This window comes from Oncorhynchus kisutch, linkage group LG14, assembly GCF_002021735.2.
Source record: "Oncorhynchus kisutch isolate 150728-3 linkage group LG14, Okis_V2, whole genome shotgun sequence".
Classification (NCBI taxonomy): domain Eukaryota; kingdom Metazoa; phylum Chordata; class Actinopteri; order Salmoniformes; family Salmonidae; genus Oncorhynchus; species Oncorhynchus kisutch.
In genome coordinates, this window is record NC_034187.2 from 65269062 (window position 1) to 65292068 (window position 23007).

Below are 23007 nucleotides of genomic sequence, written 5' to 3' on the forward strand. Positions count from 1 at the left end.
ATTAATGAATGAGATGTTCGACGAGCAGGTGTCCATATACTTTTGGTCATGTAGTGTATGTTTATTGTAACATTTACCTTTGGCTCGCAAACTAACCAGAATGTATGTCAAATGTGAATCTCAAATATAACCATAAAGTGATGCAACCGAACATGAAGTTGCAAGTCACGCCCCTCCCAGTTCAGTTAAGGACGTAGTCATCACTACGGTGTACAGAAGTTCTGTCGCTGCATCATTTCAGGCGCTGAGGAGAATACTATTAATTCACCCCTTTTGTGTCAACGACAAAGGTATGTTTATCACTAAACTATGTTAATGCGTTTTAGACATTTCAATCGAATGTGTATTTATCACGGAGTGAATCTTAACTCGTCTTTTCTATGGCCGGGTAGTTCGTGCGGCTTGACAAAGCCACATGGCACATACATTTACATTACCATGTGTGGAGCAGAGAGCCACACAGTATTTGTTTATTAATAAATGTGATGGGGACTCACTTTGTGAAACCGGTTTTGATGTCTTAACAGTAATACTACTTCGAATACACAGTTTAATACGTTGACGTCAATAGTTTTGTAAAAAGTATCATAGTGGTGTGTTATAGTGTCCTATCTGATTAGCGAAGGTACAATCTGTCCAATAGTCCGTTGTATAACCCTTCAAGTATTTCTTCCTTCTCGATTTTTTTTTACATGACCACGGCCTTATTTCTTTGACGAGATACATTTTTCCTATGCCCATCATGAGGTTGCTACAACCTAGCCTATGAATAAACTTTTATAACGTAGCTGCACACAGGTCTAGAGAAATATATTTGAGGTGACATTCAATACCGCCTTGCACACTCTTGCCTGCATCTAGCTAATATAGGACGTAATCATTGGTCCAACAGTTGAAAACAGCGCCCCCGCCTAGACTGGAGGGTGGAGGGGAGCACCCTGCATGTCTCTCATATGGACTGTCACTAGCAGTGACACTCATGACTTAAGTGCAATACAGTTGGAAAGTTATTAAATAAGATTTACTGGTGGATGGTATTTTTAGAGGTGCTTTAGTGGACAGTCAAGACAGTTTAAGTTTTGGATGGGCAACTGGCGGATCAATCCCCCCCCCCCCCCCCCCAACTCAGTCGGTGTCTCAATTTACTGTTGAGAGTTATAGTATACTGTACAAGGTGTAATTTGGTTGTGAATCAGCAGTTATGTAATTCACTCAATTAGCCTGCATCACCTAACATTTTTTAGATTGGTAAGTTAGCTGGCTAGACTGTCTAAACTTGTCAAATTACAGTCTGGGGGGGACCCCCATTGATTTTGTTAGTCACTCTCACTCAGATGGCACATTAACTGCAAACATTTCTTTCCGACCATGGCAAAATGTGTAGAATTACAGGAAATGAACTAAAACATTCTCTCCCCTGTCAAAAGGGCCGCTAAAATGTTTTGCTCGCAAGTTCGCTCCATGTGTGGTTATGGATGTGGGTACTCAGACCTGCGAGCCACTGCGGCCCCTCGTGATGAGTTCAAGTTTTGTGGCCCCCACCCAAAAGTATGGTATGATAGTGTGGTGTGTTATAGTTTCCTATCTGATTAGCAGAGGTGCACTATTTCTATTTCAGCATATTGGACGACTGTCATTCATATTCCATTTACCCAGTTCAATGTAACAGCGATAGGTTCAGACTACTACTACGTGATACTCACATTTTCCTTATACCCATCATGAGGTTGCTACAACCTAGCTTATTAATGAATGTTTATAACGTAGGTGCACACAGGTCGAGAGACGGATGCAAACGAGAGTTTCTATTGGACAAATTCAAGTATGTTAATCCCTGTTTTGTTCCGTTTGCTTCCATTTAAGATACTTTTTTTTTCAACAGAATCCATGGAATGAATACACCGCTGATCATGCGTAAACACACAGCTGCGTTTTATTCCTTCTGCGCGCTCCTCTTACCTCCTCCCGTCGCTTTTGGACTTCAATGCACAACGCATCAGCTGTATGTGATCAGGCAAAAAAAAACGTTCCAAGCCAAACCACTACATACAGCCTGCATCGTTGTCACCATATTAGCTAAAGTAACGTCCTCGTCAACATGGCTAATAGAACTAATGCGTTAGTAAACCCACTACAATCATGCAGTAACTTTTACAGTGTCGGGCCCCGGTGGCAATACATTAGTAAAACCACAAGCTTACCTTGACTTGGAAGAGTTCCAGTGTTGTGTTAGTCATAGCCAGCTAGCTAACATAGCATCCTGCTGTTTAGGCGGAGTGTTTCAGTAGGCTAAACTAGCTTGCTGCATTTGCTAGCTAAGTAAGTGAAACTGAAAGTGGGAAAAAAATGACAATCTCTCTACATTTCTCTCTTGCTTCTCCTTCATTTTCATTCTTTCTCTCTGAGTCAACTACTCACCACATGCATTGCAATGCTAGCTAGCTATATCTTATGCTTTCAGTACAAGATTAATTCTCTGATCCTTTGATTGGGGGGACAACATGTCAGTTTGTGCTGCAAGAGCTCTGATAGGTAGGAGGACATCCTCCGGAGGTTGTCATAATTACTGTGTAAGTCTATTGTAAGGGGTTAGAACCAAGAGCCTCCTAGATTATTTTTTTGAAGTCAATGTACCCAGAGGAGGACAGAAGCTAGTTGTCCTCCGGCTACCTCATGGTGCTACCCTACAGAGTGCTGTTGAGGCTACTGTAGACCTTTGCAAAATAGTGTGTTTTGATCATTAATTGGTGGCGTGATTATATTAAGTATTGTTTTATCTAAAAAGCATAACTTTTTACGTGTTTTACTATTTTTATGAAATTCACTGAGGATGGTCCTGCCCTTCCTCCTGAGGAGCCTCCACTGGTTGAAAGGTTGTAAAGAACAGTTACGAAAGGGGCACTAGTCTCTGGACCATCTTCTCTGCCCTTTGTGGCATGTATTTATTACACCCTCTCCCTCTTTCTATCTCCCCCGCCCCGCCCCGCTCTCTCCAGCCCCAGGATGTGTGGTATATGGGCCTTGTTTGGCAGTGATGAGTGCCTGTCGGTTCAGTGCACCAGCGCTATGAAGATTGCCCACCGGGGCCCTGACGCCTTTCGCTTTGAGAACATCAACGGCTTCACTAACTGTTGTTTCGGCTTCCATCGCCTGGCTATTGTAGACCAGCTGTATGGCATGCAGCCCATCCGCATCAAGAAGTTCCCCTACCTCTGGCTTGTCTACAACGGAGAAATCTACAACCACCATACGGTAGGTCTAGCCTGGAATCCACATTGTTTCACTGTTTCACAAATCCCAGGCTCAATGGATTTGCAAACACCACAGTAGTTATGGCCCATAGACATATAAGGTATAGCCTGGAATCCAGATTGTGTTACTGTTTTATGTCACAAATCCCAGACTATGGTAGGAGATCTACAAATCACACCGTAGTTACGGCCTATAGACATATAGTAAGATATTGCCTGAAATCCAAACTTCTGAGCCCCAGGTTACTGTAGGAATGGAGATGGTACCAGACCTCAAGGAACCCTAGTATCTGGCCAAGTTTTGGTGTGGAACGTATTGAGTTTCTACTTGCAGGTCACGAAGCAGGGATATAGTATGGCTTTAGGCCAGTTAACTCCTCCTTTCTTAAAAAGGTACTATTGCTATGCCAAAGAGACTTACGTGGCCAAAGAAGTTAAGTAAACTTTTGTTAATGTGAGTTTGTGAAAACAGGGAGGGAAGAAAGTCGTAATATCTTCAAAGATCATATTGATAATGGTATTATCTGTCAAAAAAAATGGCATTAAATTATTATCACACATCTTTTGTAGTATGCACAATTGTTTGATGTGATTGTGCATACATTACTTACAATCCATTGTGATTCAGTTATAAGCATGTATACTACCCTTTGTATTAATTTGGACAGTGAAGCTAAAACTTTTCATTTGGCTTTATACTCTAGCATTATGGATTTGAGATCAAATGTTTTATATGAGGTGACAGTACAGAATGTACATTTTATTTTATGGTATTTTCATACATATCTGATTTACTGTTTAGATAATGAGTGAGAAAGTATCAGAGGCATAAATATCATACCCCCTAAAAATGCTAAACTCCCCTGTTATTTGTAATGGTGAGAGGGTAGCATGTTTTGAGGGCATGATCCTTGTGCATCTGTAACTTTCTCACTCATCATTATTCACGATTCATTTATGATTATCTGTAATCATTGTAGCATCCACAAGTCCGGGCTATGGATGTGTCACTCAAGGTCATTCAGAGACTTGTCCTGAAGCCACTCCTGCGTTGTCTTGGGTGTGTGCTTAGGGTCGTTGTCCTGTTGGAAGGTGAACCTTCACCCCAGTTTGAGTTCCAGAGCACTCTGGGGCAGGTTTTCCTCAAGGATCTTCCTGTACTTTGCTCTGTTCATCTTTGCCTCGATCCTGACTAGTCTCCCATTCCCTGCTGCTGAAAAACATCCCAACATGCTTCACCGTAGCGATGGTGCCAGATTTCCTCCAGATGTGACACTTGGCATTCAGGCCAAGGAGTTCTATCTTGGTTTCATCAGACCAGAGAATCTTGTTTCTCATGGTCTGAGAGTCTTTAGGTGCCTTTTGGTAAACTCCAAGCGGGCTGTCATGTGCCTTTTATTGAGGAGTGGCTTCTGTCTGTCCACTCTACTGTAAAGGCCTGATTGGTGGAGTGCTGTAGAGATGGTTGTCTTTCTGGTAGGTTATCCGATCTCCACAGAGGAACTCTGAAACTCTGTCAGAGTGACCATCGGGTTCTTGGTCACCTCCCTGACCAAGGAAGGCTCTTCTCCCCCAATTGCTCTGTTTGGCCAGGTGGCCAGCTCTAGAAAGAGTCTTGGTGGTTCCAAACTTCTTCCATTTAAGAATGATGGAGGCCACTGTGTTCTTGGGGACCTTCAATGCAGCAGAAATTGTTCGGTACCCTTCCCCAGATCTGTGCCTCAATACACAATCCTGTCTCAGAGCTCCACTGACAATTTCCTGAACCTCATGGCTTGGTTTTTGCTCTACATGCACTGTCAACTGTGGGACCTTATATAGTGTCGTGGAAATTTCCTCTATTTACCAAATCATGAGAGCAAACCACACACAAGTCAGAGTTAGTTATCACAAAGTCCATCTTTAATTATATGAGCTCTATCACAACCCTGTGACTCTAAGATCAATTCAGTGTCTATCAATGAATTCTCTGAGAGTCCCTTCCACATTTCAACTGAGATCCTTTATAGCAAAGACACACAAGATAAGACAGCATCGGCATAATTCATCGTTCAGCTTTGTCTCCTAAACTGTTCTTTTCTCAAACTCAGAACCATAAATAAATCCTCCATATCAACAGCCATATATCAAATCCATCCGATCTTGACAAGATCACAGAGACACACTGACTGGCACACAGACATTGTGGAGCCAAGAGATACACGCTTGACCTCTCCCCTCTCACCGGCCCAAGCAACTTAGTCTTGACATAGAACAGATACTGCAACCCCGCCACAGTATTATACAAAAATAACATTCTGATGAGAAGTAACTTACAAACATATGATGAATATAAAACATCTTACCTATGTTACCAACCAATTCTGATTATTCCCCAACATTCCCCTCAAGGGACATTGTCCCTTCTAAAGAATCAGAATATTAATTACATACTCAATATAAACATTCAAATCCCCTCAATGTCAAATACCTTAGCTTATATGTAAGCTTTCTCCCTTCTGAAACTAAGTTTTCAACCTTTATTCTACAAGACATACTTGCACATGTTTAATAACACAGAATAATCCATTTGAGGAAAATAAAAACACAACCAATATTTAGAAATGCTCCCTAAGTTACATGAGAACCAGTGTCTAAACACACGCCTCCTCACAACATATAGGACAGACATCCCTCTAAGTCCTCATGCTCAGAAATATACTCAGGAATAGAGAATAGGGCAGTGAAATCATTCATATTCCAAATCATAAGTAACAACCCAACTATTTATCCAACCAATATTTAGAATAGCATTCCTCAGTGATTAAAATTTGTCTTATCACTCAAAGTAAAAACCTCAATTTAACACACATCAATATTAGCAGATTTACTTACATTCAGTATAATTATCCCATAATTCTACTATTAACTTTTTTAATCTTGATTATAATACAGATCAGTATCTCAATGCATTCTTAATCTAAATTACTACAATTTACATGGTGTAGACCTCTTCAATCAACCTGATACCACAAAAGTATAAACAATTTAATGGCACAGTTGACCAACGTCTCAGGCACTGCATCTTCTGGCGTCTCTTTCGTTTTTCTTCAGATAGCTTTACAGTTCAAAGTGGACGGCCCATGATAATGTCCCAATTTCAATGTCTCATCTTTACCACTCATGTCTTGTCCATTCGTCAACCAATATACCAGCATCATAAGAAAATGTTAGAACAGATCTTTCTCCATGATCACTCCAAGTGGACTCATGAAAGAAAAGCAGTTGATAGCTTAGATCTGATACTGTACACCAATTTCTGGCTTGGTTCTTTTCTCTCGGTAGAAGTGGTTTGGAAAGCCTCCTTCAACGCCTTTGTCTCTCTTCTTCAGCCAGTTAGAGGGGGTTTTGAGGTACACACACCATTCAGTCCAAATGATCTCTTCCATGCATTAAGATACCGTCTGATGTCACTTTTCATGATCGAAAGAACAGATCAGAACAACAGTTTAGTTCAGTTCATTAACTACATGATAAATTATTACTTTTACCAATTATTCTTAACACGCATATCTAAACATATTTCACAGAGAATATCAAAACATTCTATTGAAACTATTCTTTCAAATTGCTTTATACTCCCCATCTCACTGTCAACTCCATCGTAGAGCCAAGGATCAAGAAATTAGACCTATATCTCTCGGGAATAGAACAAAACAAACACAATACAATACACTCAACAATACAATACACTCATTCACATATCACTTAAGTTGTATAACTTCAATTCAAATTCAAACCCTCAAATTGAATCCTCCCCCATGTTTTACACACATCTCTCCGTATGAGAGTAATGTAAAACAAAACTGAAAAGAAATGCAAAACAAAATTTCAGCTAACCTAATCAAATTAAAATCACTAAACTGAAAAAAACTCCACAAAGAAAAATTATTTAACCCCTATGGTCATAGGAAAATAGACTTAAAGCAGCATACCCTTAGTTAAAAGCAATGCCCTACTCCCTCTTCACACTGGTCCAAATTACAAATATGGATAAGAAACATATTTACCAATTACACAAATTATTTTGAAAGCAGTATTACAAATGAACATAATTTCATTATCCAAATGGCTTTCCAATGCGGGTGATCAAGCCACAACGGAAAGTCATCAGAAGGTCATAGGTCATACAAAACCCTTCAAAGCAGTGTTTTTCACTATATAAAACAATTTGCAAACAATCAACTAGTTCCAACATTTTTGTAATTTCCATGTTCCCAGAGCATTCCTTTATCAAAAGAATTTGCGTGTGTAATGAAAAGTCAGAAAATACAAACTCATTAAAATCCCATGTGGTGAGTGCCCCTTTAATACCTTTGCACTAAAACAAAAATCTTCCAGGCCCCCTCCAATGTGGTAGTTTATGGCCTCAATTTCACTCACTCTCCCCAAGAGTATAGTCCCTGGAAACATTCCAGAGAGAGACAGTGAAATATCCATTTTCCCGGAGAAAACACAAAAACACTTAGTTAGTATTCATTACACTACATCGATTCAGAAACTCAAACGTGAACTATAAACCAAACCTACTGATAATGCCACTGTACCTCAAATCATTAATCATAAGTTTTAATCAATTCAATGTATATGTATGATACAATGTTTAATTAAGTTAAATCAACTCCTAAAAAAAAACTTTTAATCAGCAATCTAATAATTTCAACCTGTTGATATAAATTTAGTAAAAACCAATCCTGATTTTTTTTTTAAACAAATCTAAAATCTTTCAAAAGTTGGCGCTGTCTCATCAGCGTAAAAATCAAAACAAACTTATTCTCATACTACTCAATCCAGCAATCACCTTTAATGACCTGACATTGTTCCACATAATGGAAACATACTATAATGTTAGACTACATGAACTTTCCTGCTCAAATTAACTGGTGTTACTTAAACAATCAAACCAAGAATCAATAACCATCAGAATCTATTATCACAATGTTTTATGATTCAGACATCCAGTCTCCCTTTCTCATAGCCTAATACAGTCCAAATAAACGCCACAAATCTATGATGCCCACCTAGCGAATCAGCTGCTAGAAATACAGAAAGAAATGTACCTGAACAACGGTCAAAACAATTAGAGTAAGGTTATTGTATATTCAAACTAATAACGCAAATTTACGTTATTCTACAACAATCTACCTGCCTCCAGCCACTTTCCCTGACAATCAGCAGTCAACACAGTAACTAACTCTCTTCCATACTTTCAACTCAACTTTCCTATTTCTTTTTCCCCCAGTGGGCAAAAATATAACCCCTCTCATTTCAACGTTTTTCCTATCGTAAGATTAAAACCCAACTTTATAACTTCCTCTTCTCTTTGCTCTCCACACTTATGAAATGTATCCTATTTCTTTAAAAAATAACACACGCAGCGCCAAAATTATAACATGTCAGTCAATCTATAAGAATGAAAAACATTTCGGTAACCACTTTCTATCGCCATTCTCTCCCCGCTATCATTCATAATTTCTTTAACTTAGGTAACTGTCTTCTCTATTGATACAGTAATTTAAATACGACTCAATTCTCAGTACATTATTCCAGCAGATAATTTAGTGAACAGACATCGTCTTGCATCAGAATTCGCTTCGTTATTATTTTAAGTTGAATTAGTCTATCAATTTAACCTAAACAATCTATTGAAAACGTTCAATTTGTCCCTTCTATCAATTTGAAACAGACAAGCTATTAAAACGTTCAGTTTATATCTTATACAAACACTAGCGACCTTAACTTTCCAGGCAAAACATACAAATAGATTATTTACAATCAAAAACACAGAATTCAGTCAGCGCCATGACTGGGAATGGAACCCCGGCCTCCCACGTGGCAGGCGAGAATTCTACCACTGAACCACTAATACTATGCGAAAAACTAAGATTCTCCACAAATAAACCCATTTTACAAATAAAATCAAAATACGTCACTGTCGGCAATTCCCAGAAGAATAATAGCCCAATTTTAATAGTACAAACGTTACTCCAGCTATGATTCTCAAATTCCAAATGAATATATTAGCAATCAAAGAATAAAATTGTCAGTTAATGACTAGGAAACAGATATTGCGCCTTTTAATAAAAGTAGATTATGTTTACTTATGCAACGTATTTCAATTACTTTACTACATCACATTAATCACGCAATGATAATTAGAGTGATGGAAAACTTTAGGCTTTGTATGACATTTTAAATTACATCAAGATTCCCCCTTAATTCTCTAACTTTATTCAGTTTATTCAATAAATCCCGCAACTTCTCTCATACTGGGAAGAAAAAATATAACATGTTCAGACCTTAAGGGCAGTTAAATTTCAAATGGTTCACCCAGATGGAGATAATCCAATATGCGTTTTTTAGTTACATCGTTAGGGTAAGATAACCAAAAGTGGACACACTCTAATCAGTTTCTAGAGCTCAATTTCCCAGATTTTGTAGATTATTTTAATAGTGCTTAAAATCTTCATCTTTATCAAATTATCCATTTAAGATACCAACTCAAAACCTATGTACGTCTACGAATGGGTGGTTTAAATTGTATCTAATCATTCTCAGCATTACTTTATCAAATCTCTAGTAATTGATTATACACATACAATTTATCATAATTTCAAATAATTCACAGAATCCATATAAAACTTAAGAAATCTTAGGTACTCACACAGAACTTTCAGGATCACCCACACAGGATTGGTCAGACGTCCACACAGAACATCAGAACATAAAAAGGTTTGCCCACACAGAGTCAACCCTACCCCGCTCACACAGAACGGTCCGACCACTATTACCTAGTGATCCCATAACAAAATACTCACACAGAGTAACCCAGGGCATACCTGGCTAGCACATTTAAAATAATTGGAATTCACCTCCTCTGAGGGTCACTGAGACAATCACACAGACGCACAGAATGAGGTCCTTCTTCCAATAGGGCTTCACCAAGTGCCGTGTTTCACCTAGAATACACAGTCCCCTGGCCCCTCACCCCGACAGACCTCACCAAATCCCCACTGTGATCAAGTCAGTGTCAGGAGGGCTGTTGGTCACTGGCAACCGGACAGTGCAGAGTATCTTTTGAGTCCACAAAACCCCCAGATTACTCTCCTCTGACTCGGCCCTGCTTACGCCGCCAAGGTGCCTTCCTTACAAAGGAATTCACGCTCAGAGTATACGTAACAGGCATAATTAAAAAACTCGACTTCAAATCTGTGGTTCGCTCACCTTTTTCTTAAAAAAAAAAAATCCGTTTGAGATGTGGTATCCACTCGGCTCGCTTCCTCTTAGATCAAAGGTTGGTCCATCTGCTTCGTTCCCGAAGTGTGGTTTCCCTGAGATCCCAAGTTTAGAGGATCCCTCGTGCACGATTTATTTACCTAGATCGTAAGAACGGTCACCGAGTGAAGATTCACATCCCCTCCTCGTCGCCAAATGTTGTGGAAATTTCCTCTATTTACCAAATCATGAGAGCAAACCACACACAAGTCAGAGTTAGTTATCACAAAGTCCATCTTTAATTATATGAGCTCTATCACAACCCTGTGACTCTAAGATCAATTCAGTGTCTATCAATGAATTCTCTGAGAGTCCCTTCCACATTTCAAATGAGATCCTTTATAGCAAAGACACACAAGATAAGACAGCATCGGCATAATTCATCGTTCAGCTTTGTCTCCTAAACTGTTCTTTTCTCAAACTCAGAACCATAAACAAATCCTCCATATCAACAGCCATATATCAAATCCATCCGATCTTGACAAGATCACAGAGACACACTGACTGGCACACAGACATTGTGGAGCCAAGAGATACACGCTTGACCTCTCCCCTCTCTCCGGCCCAAGCAACTTAGTCTTGACATAGAACAGATACTGCAACCCCGCCACAGTATTATACAAAAATAACATTCTGATGAGAAGTAACTTACAAACATATGATGAATATAAAACATCTTTCCTATGTTACCAACCAATTCTGACTATTCCCCAACATTAGACAGGTGTGTGCCTTTTCAAATCATGTCCAATCAATTGAATTTATCACAGGTGGACTCCAATCAAGTTGTTGAAACATCTGAAGGATGATCAATGGAAACAGGATGCATCTGAGTTCAACTTTGAGTCATAGCAAAGGGTCGCTTTGTCATTATGAGGTATTGTGTGTAGATTGCTGAGGATTTAAAAAATTTGATCCATTTTAGAATAATGCTGTAACCAACATAACATGTGGAAAAAGTCAAGGGGTCTGAATACTTTCCTAAGGCACTAAGTATGAAAATACCATCAAATAAAAGGGGACATTCTGTACTGTCGCCTCATATGCTGGAGTATAGAGCCCAGTGGTGTAAAGTACTTAGGTAAATAAATTTAAGTACTTACAAAGTAGTTTTTTGGGGGTATCTGTACTTTACTTTACTATTTATATTTTTGACAACTTTTACTTTTACTCTGATACATTTCTAAAGAATTTACATTGTGAATGCTTAGCAGGACAGGAAAATGGTCCAATTCACTCACTTATCAAGAGAACAACCCTGGTCATCCCTACTGCCTCTGATCTGGCAGACTCACTAAACACATGCTTAGTTTGTAAATTATGTCTGAGTGTTCCTCTGGCTGTCCGTAAATTTAAAAAACAGAACATTGTGCCGTCTGGTTTGCTTAATATAAGTAATTTGAAATTATTTATACTTTTACTCTGGATTCTTAAGTTATGTATATTTTAGCAATTACATTTACTATTGATGCTTAAGTATATTTAAGACTAAATATTTTAAACTTTTACTCAAGTATTTTACTGGGTGACTTTTACTTGAGTCATTTTCTATTAAAGTATCTTTACTTATACTCGCGTAGGATGATTGGGTACTTTTTCCACTGCTGATAGAGCCAAATTAAAAGTTTTTGCTTCACTGTCCAAATAAATATGTTGGTGAGTGAATGTCATGAGCATGTATGACCACTTGTAATGTCTTATGTCTCATAATAATCCTAATGCTTTTCTCCATCTTCCTCCCTCTTTAGCTGAAGGAGCAGTTTGAGTTTACTGACTATCAGACCAAAGTAGATGGTGAGATCCTGCTTCACCTGTATGAGCGCTTCGGCATTCAGAAGATGGCGTCCCTATTGGATGGAGTGTTTGCCTTCGTCCTCCTGGACACAGCCAATAGGAAGGTTTTCCTGGGGAGGGATACGTATGGCGTGCGGCCTTTGTTCAAACTACTGACTGACGACGGCTTCCTGGCTGTGTGCTCTGAGGCAAAAGGTGAGAGGGGACTACTTACTTGATATCTCCATTGGGGTTGAGCTGTTTTGGTTGCTACACAAGTGGATTAAAGAACAATACCTATTCAGGATAGGATAGGATGAACTTTGTCACAGAGTGTAGAAAAATAATTAACTGCTCAATTCTATTGCTATTCAATGGAAATTCACTTGGTCAAGTACAATTGTAACAAAATGCTAAGATGTTGTTTCTAGTGTGTAACAACAGTGTTACTACACAGGTATGGTAACAACTTGTAAAGTTGTTCCATGTTTGTTCTTAAACACATGCTTATTCTGTTTGTTCCCAGGTCTGACTGATATCACCCACTCAATGTCCTCACCTCCTAAGATCACTCCATTCCTCCCAGGACACTTTGAGGTGTTTGACCTGAAGCCCACAGGGAAGGTAGGGTCTATTCAGATGGACCGCTTCCACTGCTGCACCCAGGAGCCCAACCACGCTGCCTATGACACAGTAGAGAGGCTCCCCTCAGGTACACACCCATCCATAGTATTTCCATAATGTCAGCATCATGATTGACAGCGGCCAAGGTTACAGATGATTTAACTGTGCCACTACCTGTCGCTAGCTATCAGTGAAAGATGACAGATGTTTGACACATAAGATGAAGAGAGGAATGGGTCACTGATTGTTCTTTTAGGATGCAGGTTTTTGGTATTGAGGGTATTGCCATGAATGAAGCCTGTTGTCCAACTGAAATCATTGTAGTCACTGACAATAGGAGTTGGATGTGTAGTATGCTAGAGTTGATTTGCTGGTCTTCAACCATTCAGTTGACTGGTCCCTGTGTGATGACAGTAAGATCTCTTGCTGTCCTCTCTAGGCTTTGTCCCAGAGACAGTGAAGAGCAACATCCGGTCTTTGTTTGAGAACGCTGTCCGGAAACGCCTCATGGCCCACAGGAGGATCGGCTGTCTTCTCTCAGGTACAAATAATGATTATTACAGAGTATGTTTGCCTCTTTGTGTAGTGTCACACATGAAAGCTTGTGGCTTGAGTTAGTAATGCTTGAGGTCTTTTACTTGTTGTTTTCACTAATGCTTGAGGTCTTTTTCTTGTTGTTTTCACTAATGCTTGAGGTATTTTACTTGTTGTTTTCACTAATGCTTGTCTGTGCAAATACATAAATGATAATACATTCTTATTATCTTTACACCATAGGTCAAATTAAACATGTGATAATCTAGTAAATGAGGTGTATGACTGTTATTATATATTTCTATTAGGTGGTTTGGACTCTAGTCTGGTGGCAGCTACGCTGGTTAAACTGGCCAAAGAGGAGAAGTTGAAGTACCCCATCCAGACCTTCGCTATCGGGGCTGAAGACAGTCCAGACATTCTGGCTGCTCGCAAGGTGAGTGAGGCTCTTTCCAGCCTCCATAGAGAGACTCTGCCTTATAATATAATGGTGATGATATTGTAATGGAACGGGTTGGGTAGGTCTTAGGAGCATGATTAGACACTAGCACTTCCAGACTCCATCCCCAGGGGGGCAGCAGCAACCGGGTCCAGGTGCTCTGTCAAGCCTTGATGAAGCCCATAGGTACAGGCAATCAGGTTGAGCGTGAACGATTCAGAGGGAGGTGGCCATAGAGCCCCTCGGCCTGCAAGTCTTTGTTTTTTTGTTTTAGTTAACCTTTTCAGTTTTGGAGCGGTCTTTTTAAGTTTATTTTTGTAAATAAATATTTTGGTCACCCTTTTCAACAACAAATAATAATCTGCTTGGGCTAGCTGACCCATAGGAGTCAGGATGGAGCTGGCCAGGATCCCTGATCCCTGCTGTCTCCTGAGCGCATGTACATACAGCACTGACCTCATACGCTGATTTACATAGTTGCACATCTTACATCAAGTTACAGACCAGTTAACTAGGCCTAAGACTTCTAGACTTAGCGAGCGCAACAATATTAGCAGGCTAGTTAATCAGTTTTGTAACAAAAAAACTTCATAATCAGTAATAATCTAACTTTATTTTTGTATCACCTTTTACCCAATACATTACAGCTCCCAGGGCATTACAAAGGAGCATTTCAAATAATGAAAACGCAATATAATAGAATAATACAAATATAATACCAAAGACTCCATTGTGAAGAAGCCTGTGAAGTCACTGCTCCCTGTAATTGTAAAAGAATGTGTTCTCAATAAACTGAAGGCAATAAATAGATAGAACATGAATGAATGTCTTGTGTTGTTCCAGGTGGCGTCCTACATCGGCAGTGAGCACCACGAGGTGAACTTCACCCCTGAGGAGGGTCTCAAAGCCGTGGAGGAGGTCATCTTTCACCTGGAGACCTATGACATTACCACCATACGCGCCTCTGTCGGTGAGAGAGCACACTGTCCCATCTTAGATTGGCCTAGACCTCCAAACACCAATCAGAAGTGGTGTCCCATTGATGAATTAATAGGCTATGAGAATGACACATTTGTGAAATACCGAGACACTAGACAGCTTCTTTGTACCTTGTCAATGTGCCCAATGACCTGGACAAAGGGAGTCTGGACAGGCTGCATTCCTTTTCCTCCTGATTGGCTGGATTGAATCCCAGTGGAATCCTGGGAGATTAGTGAGTGTGGCCTGTAAAAGCCTGTCAATAGAGAGAAGCAAATCAAATCAAATCAAATCAAATTTATTTATATAGCCCTTCGTACATCAGCTGATATCTCAAAGTGCTGTACAGAAACCCAGCCTAAAACCCCAAACAGCAAGCAATGCAGGTGGAGAAGCACGGTGGCTAGGAAAAACTCCCTAGAAAGGCCAATACCTAGGAAGAAACCTAGAGAGGAACCAGGCTATGTGGGGTGGCCAGTCCTCTTCTGGCTGTGCCGGGTGGAGATTATAACAGAACATGGTCAAGATGTTCAATGTTCATAAATGACCAGCATGGTCGAATAATAATAAGGCAGAACAGTTGAAACTAGAGCAGCAGCACAGTCAGGTGGAAGTTGAAACTAGAGCAGCAGCATGGCCAGGTAGACTGGGGACAGCAAGGAGTCATCATGTCAGGTAGTCCTGGGGCATGGTCCTAGGGCTCAGGTCAGTTGAAACTGGAACAGCAGCATGGCCAGGTGGACTGGGGACAGCAAGGAGTCATCATGTCAGGTAGTCCTGGGGCATGGTCCTAGGGCTCAGGTCCTCCGAGAGAGAGAAAGAAAGAGAGAAGGAGAGAATTAGAGAACGCACACTTAGATTCACACAGGACACCGAATAGGACAGGAGAAGTACTCCAGATATAACAAACTGACCCCAGCCCCCCGACACATAAACTACTGCAGCATAAATACTGGAGGCTGAGACAGGAGGGGTCAGGAGACACTGTGGCCCCATCCGAGGACACCAGCAATCAGCCAGACCTTGGCCTAATATATTGATGAAATATGTGATTCAGTTTGTCTGGTACAATTGAACAGTCCCAAAAATGCAAACTTGAAGACCAAAGTTCATGTGATGATCAGTTTACTTTCATTTACTTTTTTCTGCTAAATACTGATGGTTTTATTTGCCTCTAGATGGCGTGATAACCTTTTTTATAAGATATGTACAGTATATTTGGCAAGGCTTAAGTTATAGCCAAGGGATTACTTCAACTCAATTCTGTTTCCAATAATCCTTTCTCATTCTGCAGGCATGTACCTAGTGTCAAAGTACATCCGTGAGAAGACTGACAGTGTGGTGATCTTCTCTGGGGAAGGCTCTGACGAGCTGACACAAGGATACATCTACTTCCACAAGGTACTGTAAGTCTGTTCCACATCAGAGATGTGGTGTTCTCTCCCCCTCACCAAATTTCATGTATCAGACAGTGTTGTGGTGACTGCAGTAGTCAATTCAGGAAGTGCAGGAATTGAAAATATTTATTAGAAATCAATGGGAAATTCCTGGTTTGACTTAATTGAAAATGGAATTGAACCCAACCCTGGAAACAGTCGTTATGTCTGGGAATATGAGCTGAGTTGTTGTGTTTCCTGTTCCAGGCTCCCACTCCCAAGGCAGCAGCAGAGGACAGTGTTCGTCTGTTGAAGGAGCTGTACCTGTTTGACGTGCTCAGAGCAGACCGCACCACCTCTGCACACGGGTAGGGGCATCAACCTATTTTTCAATACATTCATTCTTTTTTACATCCATTCCTCAAACTTGTCAGACTGCTATCTGCTCTTCTTTCTTTCTTTCTTTCTTTCTTTCTTTCTTTCTTTCTTTCTTTCTTTCTTTCTTTCTTTCTTTCTTTCTAGAAGCTATATGTTTAATACAGAAGATCTAGGATTCTGACTTTCCTCTTCTCTCTACAGTCTAGAGCTGAGAGTGCCTTTCCTGGACCACAGGTTCACAGCGTACTACCTCTCCCTGCCTGAGGAGATGAGGCAACCTAAGGTCAGTTTTCTCAGCCTTATCACCATATGCTCACTATCCCAATCTCCCTATCCCCTACATTTGTCTCTGATGAGATAATGGAGTGTGAAATCGGAAGTAATGTACTGTTAGGTTCTAAATAACAGAGTAAAAACTGACGGACAACTATGAAAAGCTCAAACCAAGTTTATTCACCCAATGGGTCAGACAGACGAACAGACAAAGACATGTTCCCACCAGCCCAAGTATATCTACCCCACGTTAGGTGAAGTCTCCTCCTTCCCTCTAAACATTACATATTTTTTGCTAGGCAGGAAGCATAGTGATGTGGGTAATAAACTGTTCCTTCTCCCTTAATTTGACCTGACCCCGGCCCCCATTCCTCACTAATCCACAGCTCTCCACCCTTATCAATGACCACATCCATGTGATTGCCTTTCCCTTACTCAGTAACATTCCAAGGCCCTAGCTCATATCCATCCCTAATTGACCCCACCATATACATTCCTCCTACAGATTACCATTAACTTCTGGTGTAGCAAGTCCTTTCCATAGGATACCTGATGTATAACAATAACATAAACGGCCTTCAATGCCCTCTCTCTCCCTCAGTGTCATGAATAAGGATATTTCATATTTTCACATTTAGAAGTCAGAACCCATCAGTATTATTGCAAAAGTGGAAAAGATGTGTATTGAGTGATTGTAAGTGTTGTGTATCCAAATCAGAGTCCTTGCAATAAAAATCTGTCTCTAAACATGTAAAGGGTTCCAGTGCTATAATTCCAAACACAGTTCAGTTTGACTGAGGGATGTGTGTGTAACCAGGATGGAGTGGAGAAGCACCTCCTCAGAGACTCATTTAAAGGTCTGAACCTGATCCCAGACGAGATCCTATGGCGGCGTAAAGAGGCCTTCAGTGACGGAATGATGTCTGTCAAGAAGTCCTGGTACAACAGCCTGCAGGACCAGATGGAGTCTGAGGTATTTTTGTATTTGTATTATTATAGATCCCCATTAGCTGCTGCAAAAGCAGCAGCTACTCTTCCTGGGGTCCAGCCACATTAAGGCAGTTTATACAATTTTCAAACATTACAATACATTCACAGATTTCACAACACACTGTGTTCCCTCAGGCCTCTACTCCACCACAACCACATATCTACATGACTAAATCCATGTGTATGTATAGTGTTGTCGTGTGTGTGTGTCTGCCGATGTTTGTGTTGCTTCACAGTCCCGCTGTTCCATTATTATTATTTTTTTTTTATATCTGTTTTTTTTTTTTTTATCTAATTATACTGCTTGTGTCAGTTTCTTGATGTGGCATAGAGTTCCATTGTGTCATGGATCTATGTAGTACTGTGTGTCTCCCATTGTCTGTTCTGGACTTTTTGGACTGTGGCATGTTTTGTGGGGTATGCATGGGTGTCCGAGCTGTGTGCCAGTAGTTTAGACCGACAGCTCGGTGCATTCAACATGTCAATACCTCTCATAAATAAAAGTAGTGATGAAGTCAATCTCTCCTCCACTTTCAGCCAGGAGAGATTGACATTCATATTATTAATATTATCTTTGTGTACATCCAAGAGCCAGCTGTGCTGCTCTGTTCTGAGCCAATTGCAATTTTCCTAACACTCTTCACACTTTTTGTGGCACCTGACCACATGACTGAACAGTAGTCCAGGTGCAACAAAACTAGGTGCCTTTAGGACCTGTCTTGTTGATAGTGGTTAAGAAGGTAGAGCATCACTTTATTATAGACAGACTTCTCCCCATCTTAGCTACTACTGTATCAATATGTTTTGGCCATGACAGTTTACATTCTAGTGTTACTCCAAGAAGTTTAGTCATCTCAACTTTTTCAATTTCCACATTATTTATTACAAGATTTAGTTGAGGTTTAGGGTTTAGTGAGTGTTTTGTTCCAAATACAATGCTTTTAGTTTTAGAAATATTTCGGGCAAACTTATTCCTTGCTACTCACTCTGAAACTAACTGCAGCACTTTAAGTGTTGCAATCATTTCAGTCGCTGTAGTAGCGGACGTGTATAGTTTTGAATTATCCGCATATATAGAAACTCTGGCTTTACTCAGTCAGTGGCATGTCTTTAGTAAAAATGGAAAAAAGCAAGGTACACATACACACAGTCATACACACACACACGTGCATATGCACACAGCAGGCTCGCATGTACACACACAGGCACGCTGGCACATGACATATGCACACCCACACACACATTCTGACTCCTTCTTTCACTCCTCCAAGGTGAACGACTTCCAGCTGGAGAAGTCTCCTAAGACGTTCCCGTTCCTCCCTCCCAGAACCAAAGAGGCGTACTTCTACCGCCAGGTGTTTGAGAAGCTTTACCCGGGCCAGGCTGAGTGGCTCAGCCACTACTGGATGCCCCGCTGGATCAATGCTACAGACCCCTCAGCCAGAACCCTCTCCATCTACAAGCCTGACAAGGACCAGTGATACAGAAACAACAGTGGCTCTTTTCCAGTGTCCTCACTTGCGTAGCACTTAGAGTGAAGCAGTCTATTGAGCATGCATGCATTCTAAGTGGTATGCTAGTATGGATATTGGAACGTAGACTGTGTCAGCTGTCAATCACTTGTGCCATTATTACTACACCTCATCTTCACACCATTACTACACCTCCCCTTCACCACATACCTATCTGGAAACAGTCTGATGCTAAAGTTGTGATTTTTATGGAATTCTGGGTAACGATTAGGCTTACTTTTCATGCAAATGGTCACGGTTATTGTAATTTTTGTTTAAAAATGGTTTTGACCTTGTAACGCTTCATAATGCATCTTTAGATAAGACATCTAATTAGCTACGATAAACCTAATGAATTGAACACAGCATTGGTGACATTCCTGTTTCAAAAACGAATGGATTTGACCTTTTGGAAATGAAACTTCTCCGAACCGTGCCATTCCGCTCATAAAATGATTACCAACTTTACCCATTTCATTTAAAACTGCTATTGGGTAAATTATTTCTACTTGAATATAAAGTTGAATCCCCCATTCTCCTGAAACTTGAATCTAAAGTTGAATCCCCCTTTTCCTAAAATGAATTTATTAAGACTATTTTTTTAGTTCACGTTATTGACCATAATTGTCGGTTACACAATTATGCGATAATTATGGCAGCTCTATTGAGGAATCATCAAGCTCTAGTACTTAACCACTGTTTCGGGGCGGCAGGGTAGCCTAGTGGTTAGAGCGTTGGACTAGTAACCGAAAGGTTGCAAGTTCGAATCCCCGAGCTGACAAGGTACAAATCTGTCGTTCTGCCCCTGAACAGTCAGTTAACCCACTGTTCCTAGGCCGTCATTGAAAATAAGAATTTGTTCTTAACTGACTTGCCTGGTTAAATAAAGGTAAAAAGAAAAAGAAACTGTTAATTACAGTTACAGGGTCAGTACTGATTTGGGAAACTGCTGTTTCACTAGGAATAGTTGATAATGTTGGAAGACTGGAATGATTCTGTAGGCCATCTATCTGGAATTCAGTAGCACTACTGTAATGCTTTCATTGATTACATAGTACATATTATTATATCTAAATTACATACATATTTTAACAGCTTCAGACATTGGCTAAACCTTAACATGATATTTAACTATTCCTAATGAGTGCTTTTTTCTGTCATTTACATTAAGTTAGATGCGTATAACCGGTACTGCAATTGTCCTTTTGCCTCTTACCCAGACAGGGAGTAGGCTGTAATAGGTTCAATTCCGTGCAAGAAGATGTCTTGATTATGTCACAGGCGACAATAGACAGGATAGCTTTTAGGTATAGATCAGTTGCGGTCAGTGCCGTTCTATTTCAGCATGTTGGATGACTGTCATTCATATTCCATTCAGCCAGTTCAATGTAACAGCGATAGGTTCAGACTACTACGTGCTTCTCATATTTTCCCTTTACCCATCATGAGGCTGCTACAACCTAGCCTATGAATTAACGTTTATAACGTAGCTGCACACAGGTCTAGAGATATATTTGAGGTGACAGATGGTGACATTCAATACCGCCTTGTACACTCTGTCCTGCATCTAGCTGATATAGGACGTAATCATTGGTCCAACAGTTGAAAACAGCACCCCCGCCTAGACTGGAGGGTAACACCCTGCATGGCCTGGGTCTCTCATATGGACTGTCACTATCAGTGACACTTGCGATGTCTAACAATGACACAACTCTGTTTCTCCCCGTTTTGTTCCGTTTGCTTACTTTTTAAGAAACGCGTTTCAACAGAATCCGCGGAATGAATACACCACTCATCACGCTCATCACGCACAGCCCCGTATTTCTTCTCGCATCTGCGCGCTCCTCTTCCCGTCGCTTGTGGACTTCAATGCACAACACATCAGCTGTATGTGATCAGGCAAAAAAAACTTTCCAAGCCAAACCACCACATACAGCCTGCATCGTTGTCCCCATATTAGCTAAAGTAACGTCCTCGTCAACATGGCTAATAGAACTAATGCGTTAGTAAACCCACTACAATCATGCAGTACCTTTACAGTGTCGGGCCCCGGTGGCAATACATTAGTAAAACCACAAGCTTACCTTGACTTGGAAGAGTTCCAGTGTTGTGTTAGATAGTCATAGCCAGCTAGCTAACATAGCATCCTGCTGTTTGGCGGAGTGTTTCAGTAGGCTAAACTAGCTAGCTGCATTTACTAGCTAAAAAACGACAATCTCTCTCTATATACACTTCTCTCTTGCTTCTCCTGCAAATTGAAGAAATTAATTTGTTCAAAACTGTTCAACTATTGTCTTTCTCTCTCTTTGAGTCAACTACGCACCACATGCACTGCAGTGCTAGCTAGCTATAGCTTATGCTTTCAGTACTAGATTAATTATCTGATTCTTTGATTGGGTGGACAACATGTCATTTTGTATTTGTATTGATTATGGATCCCCATTGCTGCAAGAGCTCTGATAGGTAGGAGGACATCCTCCAGAGGTTGTTATAATTACTATGTAAGTCTATGGAAGGGGTTGAGAACCATGAGCCTCCTAGGTTTTGTTTTGAAGTCGATGTACCCAGAGGAGGACTGAAGCTAGCTGTCCTCCTGCTACACCTTGGTGCTACCCTACAGAGTGCTGCTGAGTCTACTGTAGACCTTCTTTGCAAAATAGTGTTTTAATCAATTCTTTGGTGAGTGATTATATTTATTATAATATTGTTTCATCTAAAAAATTATTACTTTAAAAAGTTTTACTTAAAAAAAAAATGAAATTCACTGAGGATGGTTCTCCCCTTCCGCCTCTGAGGAGCCTCCCCTGGTATAGATGGTATAGACATTCTCCTGTTCTTTACCCAACCTGATAAAGAGAAGTACCCCAATTCAACTCATGTCTTATAAACATTTTAAATGTCAACAGAATTATGATGAAACTTTGTAATGCTTTGATGCCTTGATCAATCCCCAAGGTTCTTTCTTTGAACATTTCTTATTGAAAAGGATAATGCTCAACACTCACTCACCATTAAAAAAGTAGTATTTTATTGAATATTGAAGCAACTATAAAAGCTTGACTATTGGGCCATAATCATAACAACATGTTTTCACCCCCCCAATCAGAGCAAAGACCATGACATGGTGTAATAGTGGTCTATAAACCATAATAAAGTGTGTGTGCGTGGATGTGTGTTTTTGTATTTATGTGAGGGTTCTTGTGTGAGTGTGTCGTTGAGATAACAATAGAATGTGTTACAGATTGAATGTCAAGCTGGGAACAACATGATTCAATTGAAGACAAAACATACTTGAGACAGACTCGTATAATGGACTGATGGAAATGTATGAAACTACAGCATTGGATGTCTAAAGCGATGTACATAATGCTATGTGTCTGTCTACTGTATTTCATCCTAACCACTACTGATATAAAAAGTGCCCCATACCCTTGACAATATCTATCTGATGTGTTTTTTGTTGTTGTGTGTGTGGTCATGATATTCATGAGTTTGCATTACAATATCCGCACTAGCATACAACTTAAGTATAACGCAATATATTGGGAATGCATTCTAAGTACTAT

At 40.2% G+C, this 23007-nt stretch overlaps 1 protein-coding gene across 1 annotated transcript; it reads left to right on the forward strand.

Annotated features, from left to right (window-relative positions):
• The first annotated feature begins 160 nt into the window (after positions 1-160).
• Positions 161-22876, forward strand: LOC109903477 (asparagine synthetase [glutamine-hydrolyzing]). The gene is made up of 12 exons (XM_020500224.2): positions 161-290; positions 2997-3252; positions 12314-12554; positions 12865-13050; positions 13402-13503; positions 13805-13932; positions 14779-14905; positions 16208-16314; positions 16557-16657; positions 16869-16950; positions 17758-17913; positions 19202-22876. Exons 2-12 carry the CDS (start codon positions 3004-3006, stop codon positions 19409-19411), a joined length of 1689 nt encoding a protein of 562 aa, XP_020355813.1. The 5' UTR covers positions 161-290; positions 2997-3003; the 3' UTR covers positions 19412-22876.
• Positions 22877-23007: the final 131 nt, after the last annotated feature.

Excerpts from the sequence above, each read along its gene's own strand:
- LOC109903477 (XM_020500224.2), top strand. The coding sequence starts at position 3,004 with ATGTGTGGTATATGGGCCTTGTTTGGCAGTGATGAGTGCCTGTCGGTT. Across the intron at positions 13,051-13,401 it reads AGTAGAGAGGCTCCCCTCAG|GCTTTGTCCCAGAGACAGTG; the intron begins GTACACACCCAT and ends TGTCCTCTCTAG. Across the intron at positions 16,951-17,757 it reads AGGAGATGAGGCAACCTAAG|GATGGAGTGGAGAAGCACCT; the intron begins GTCAGTTTTCTC and ends GTGTGTAACCAG.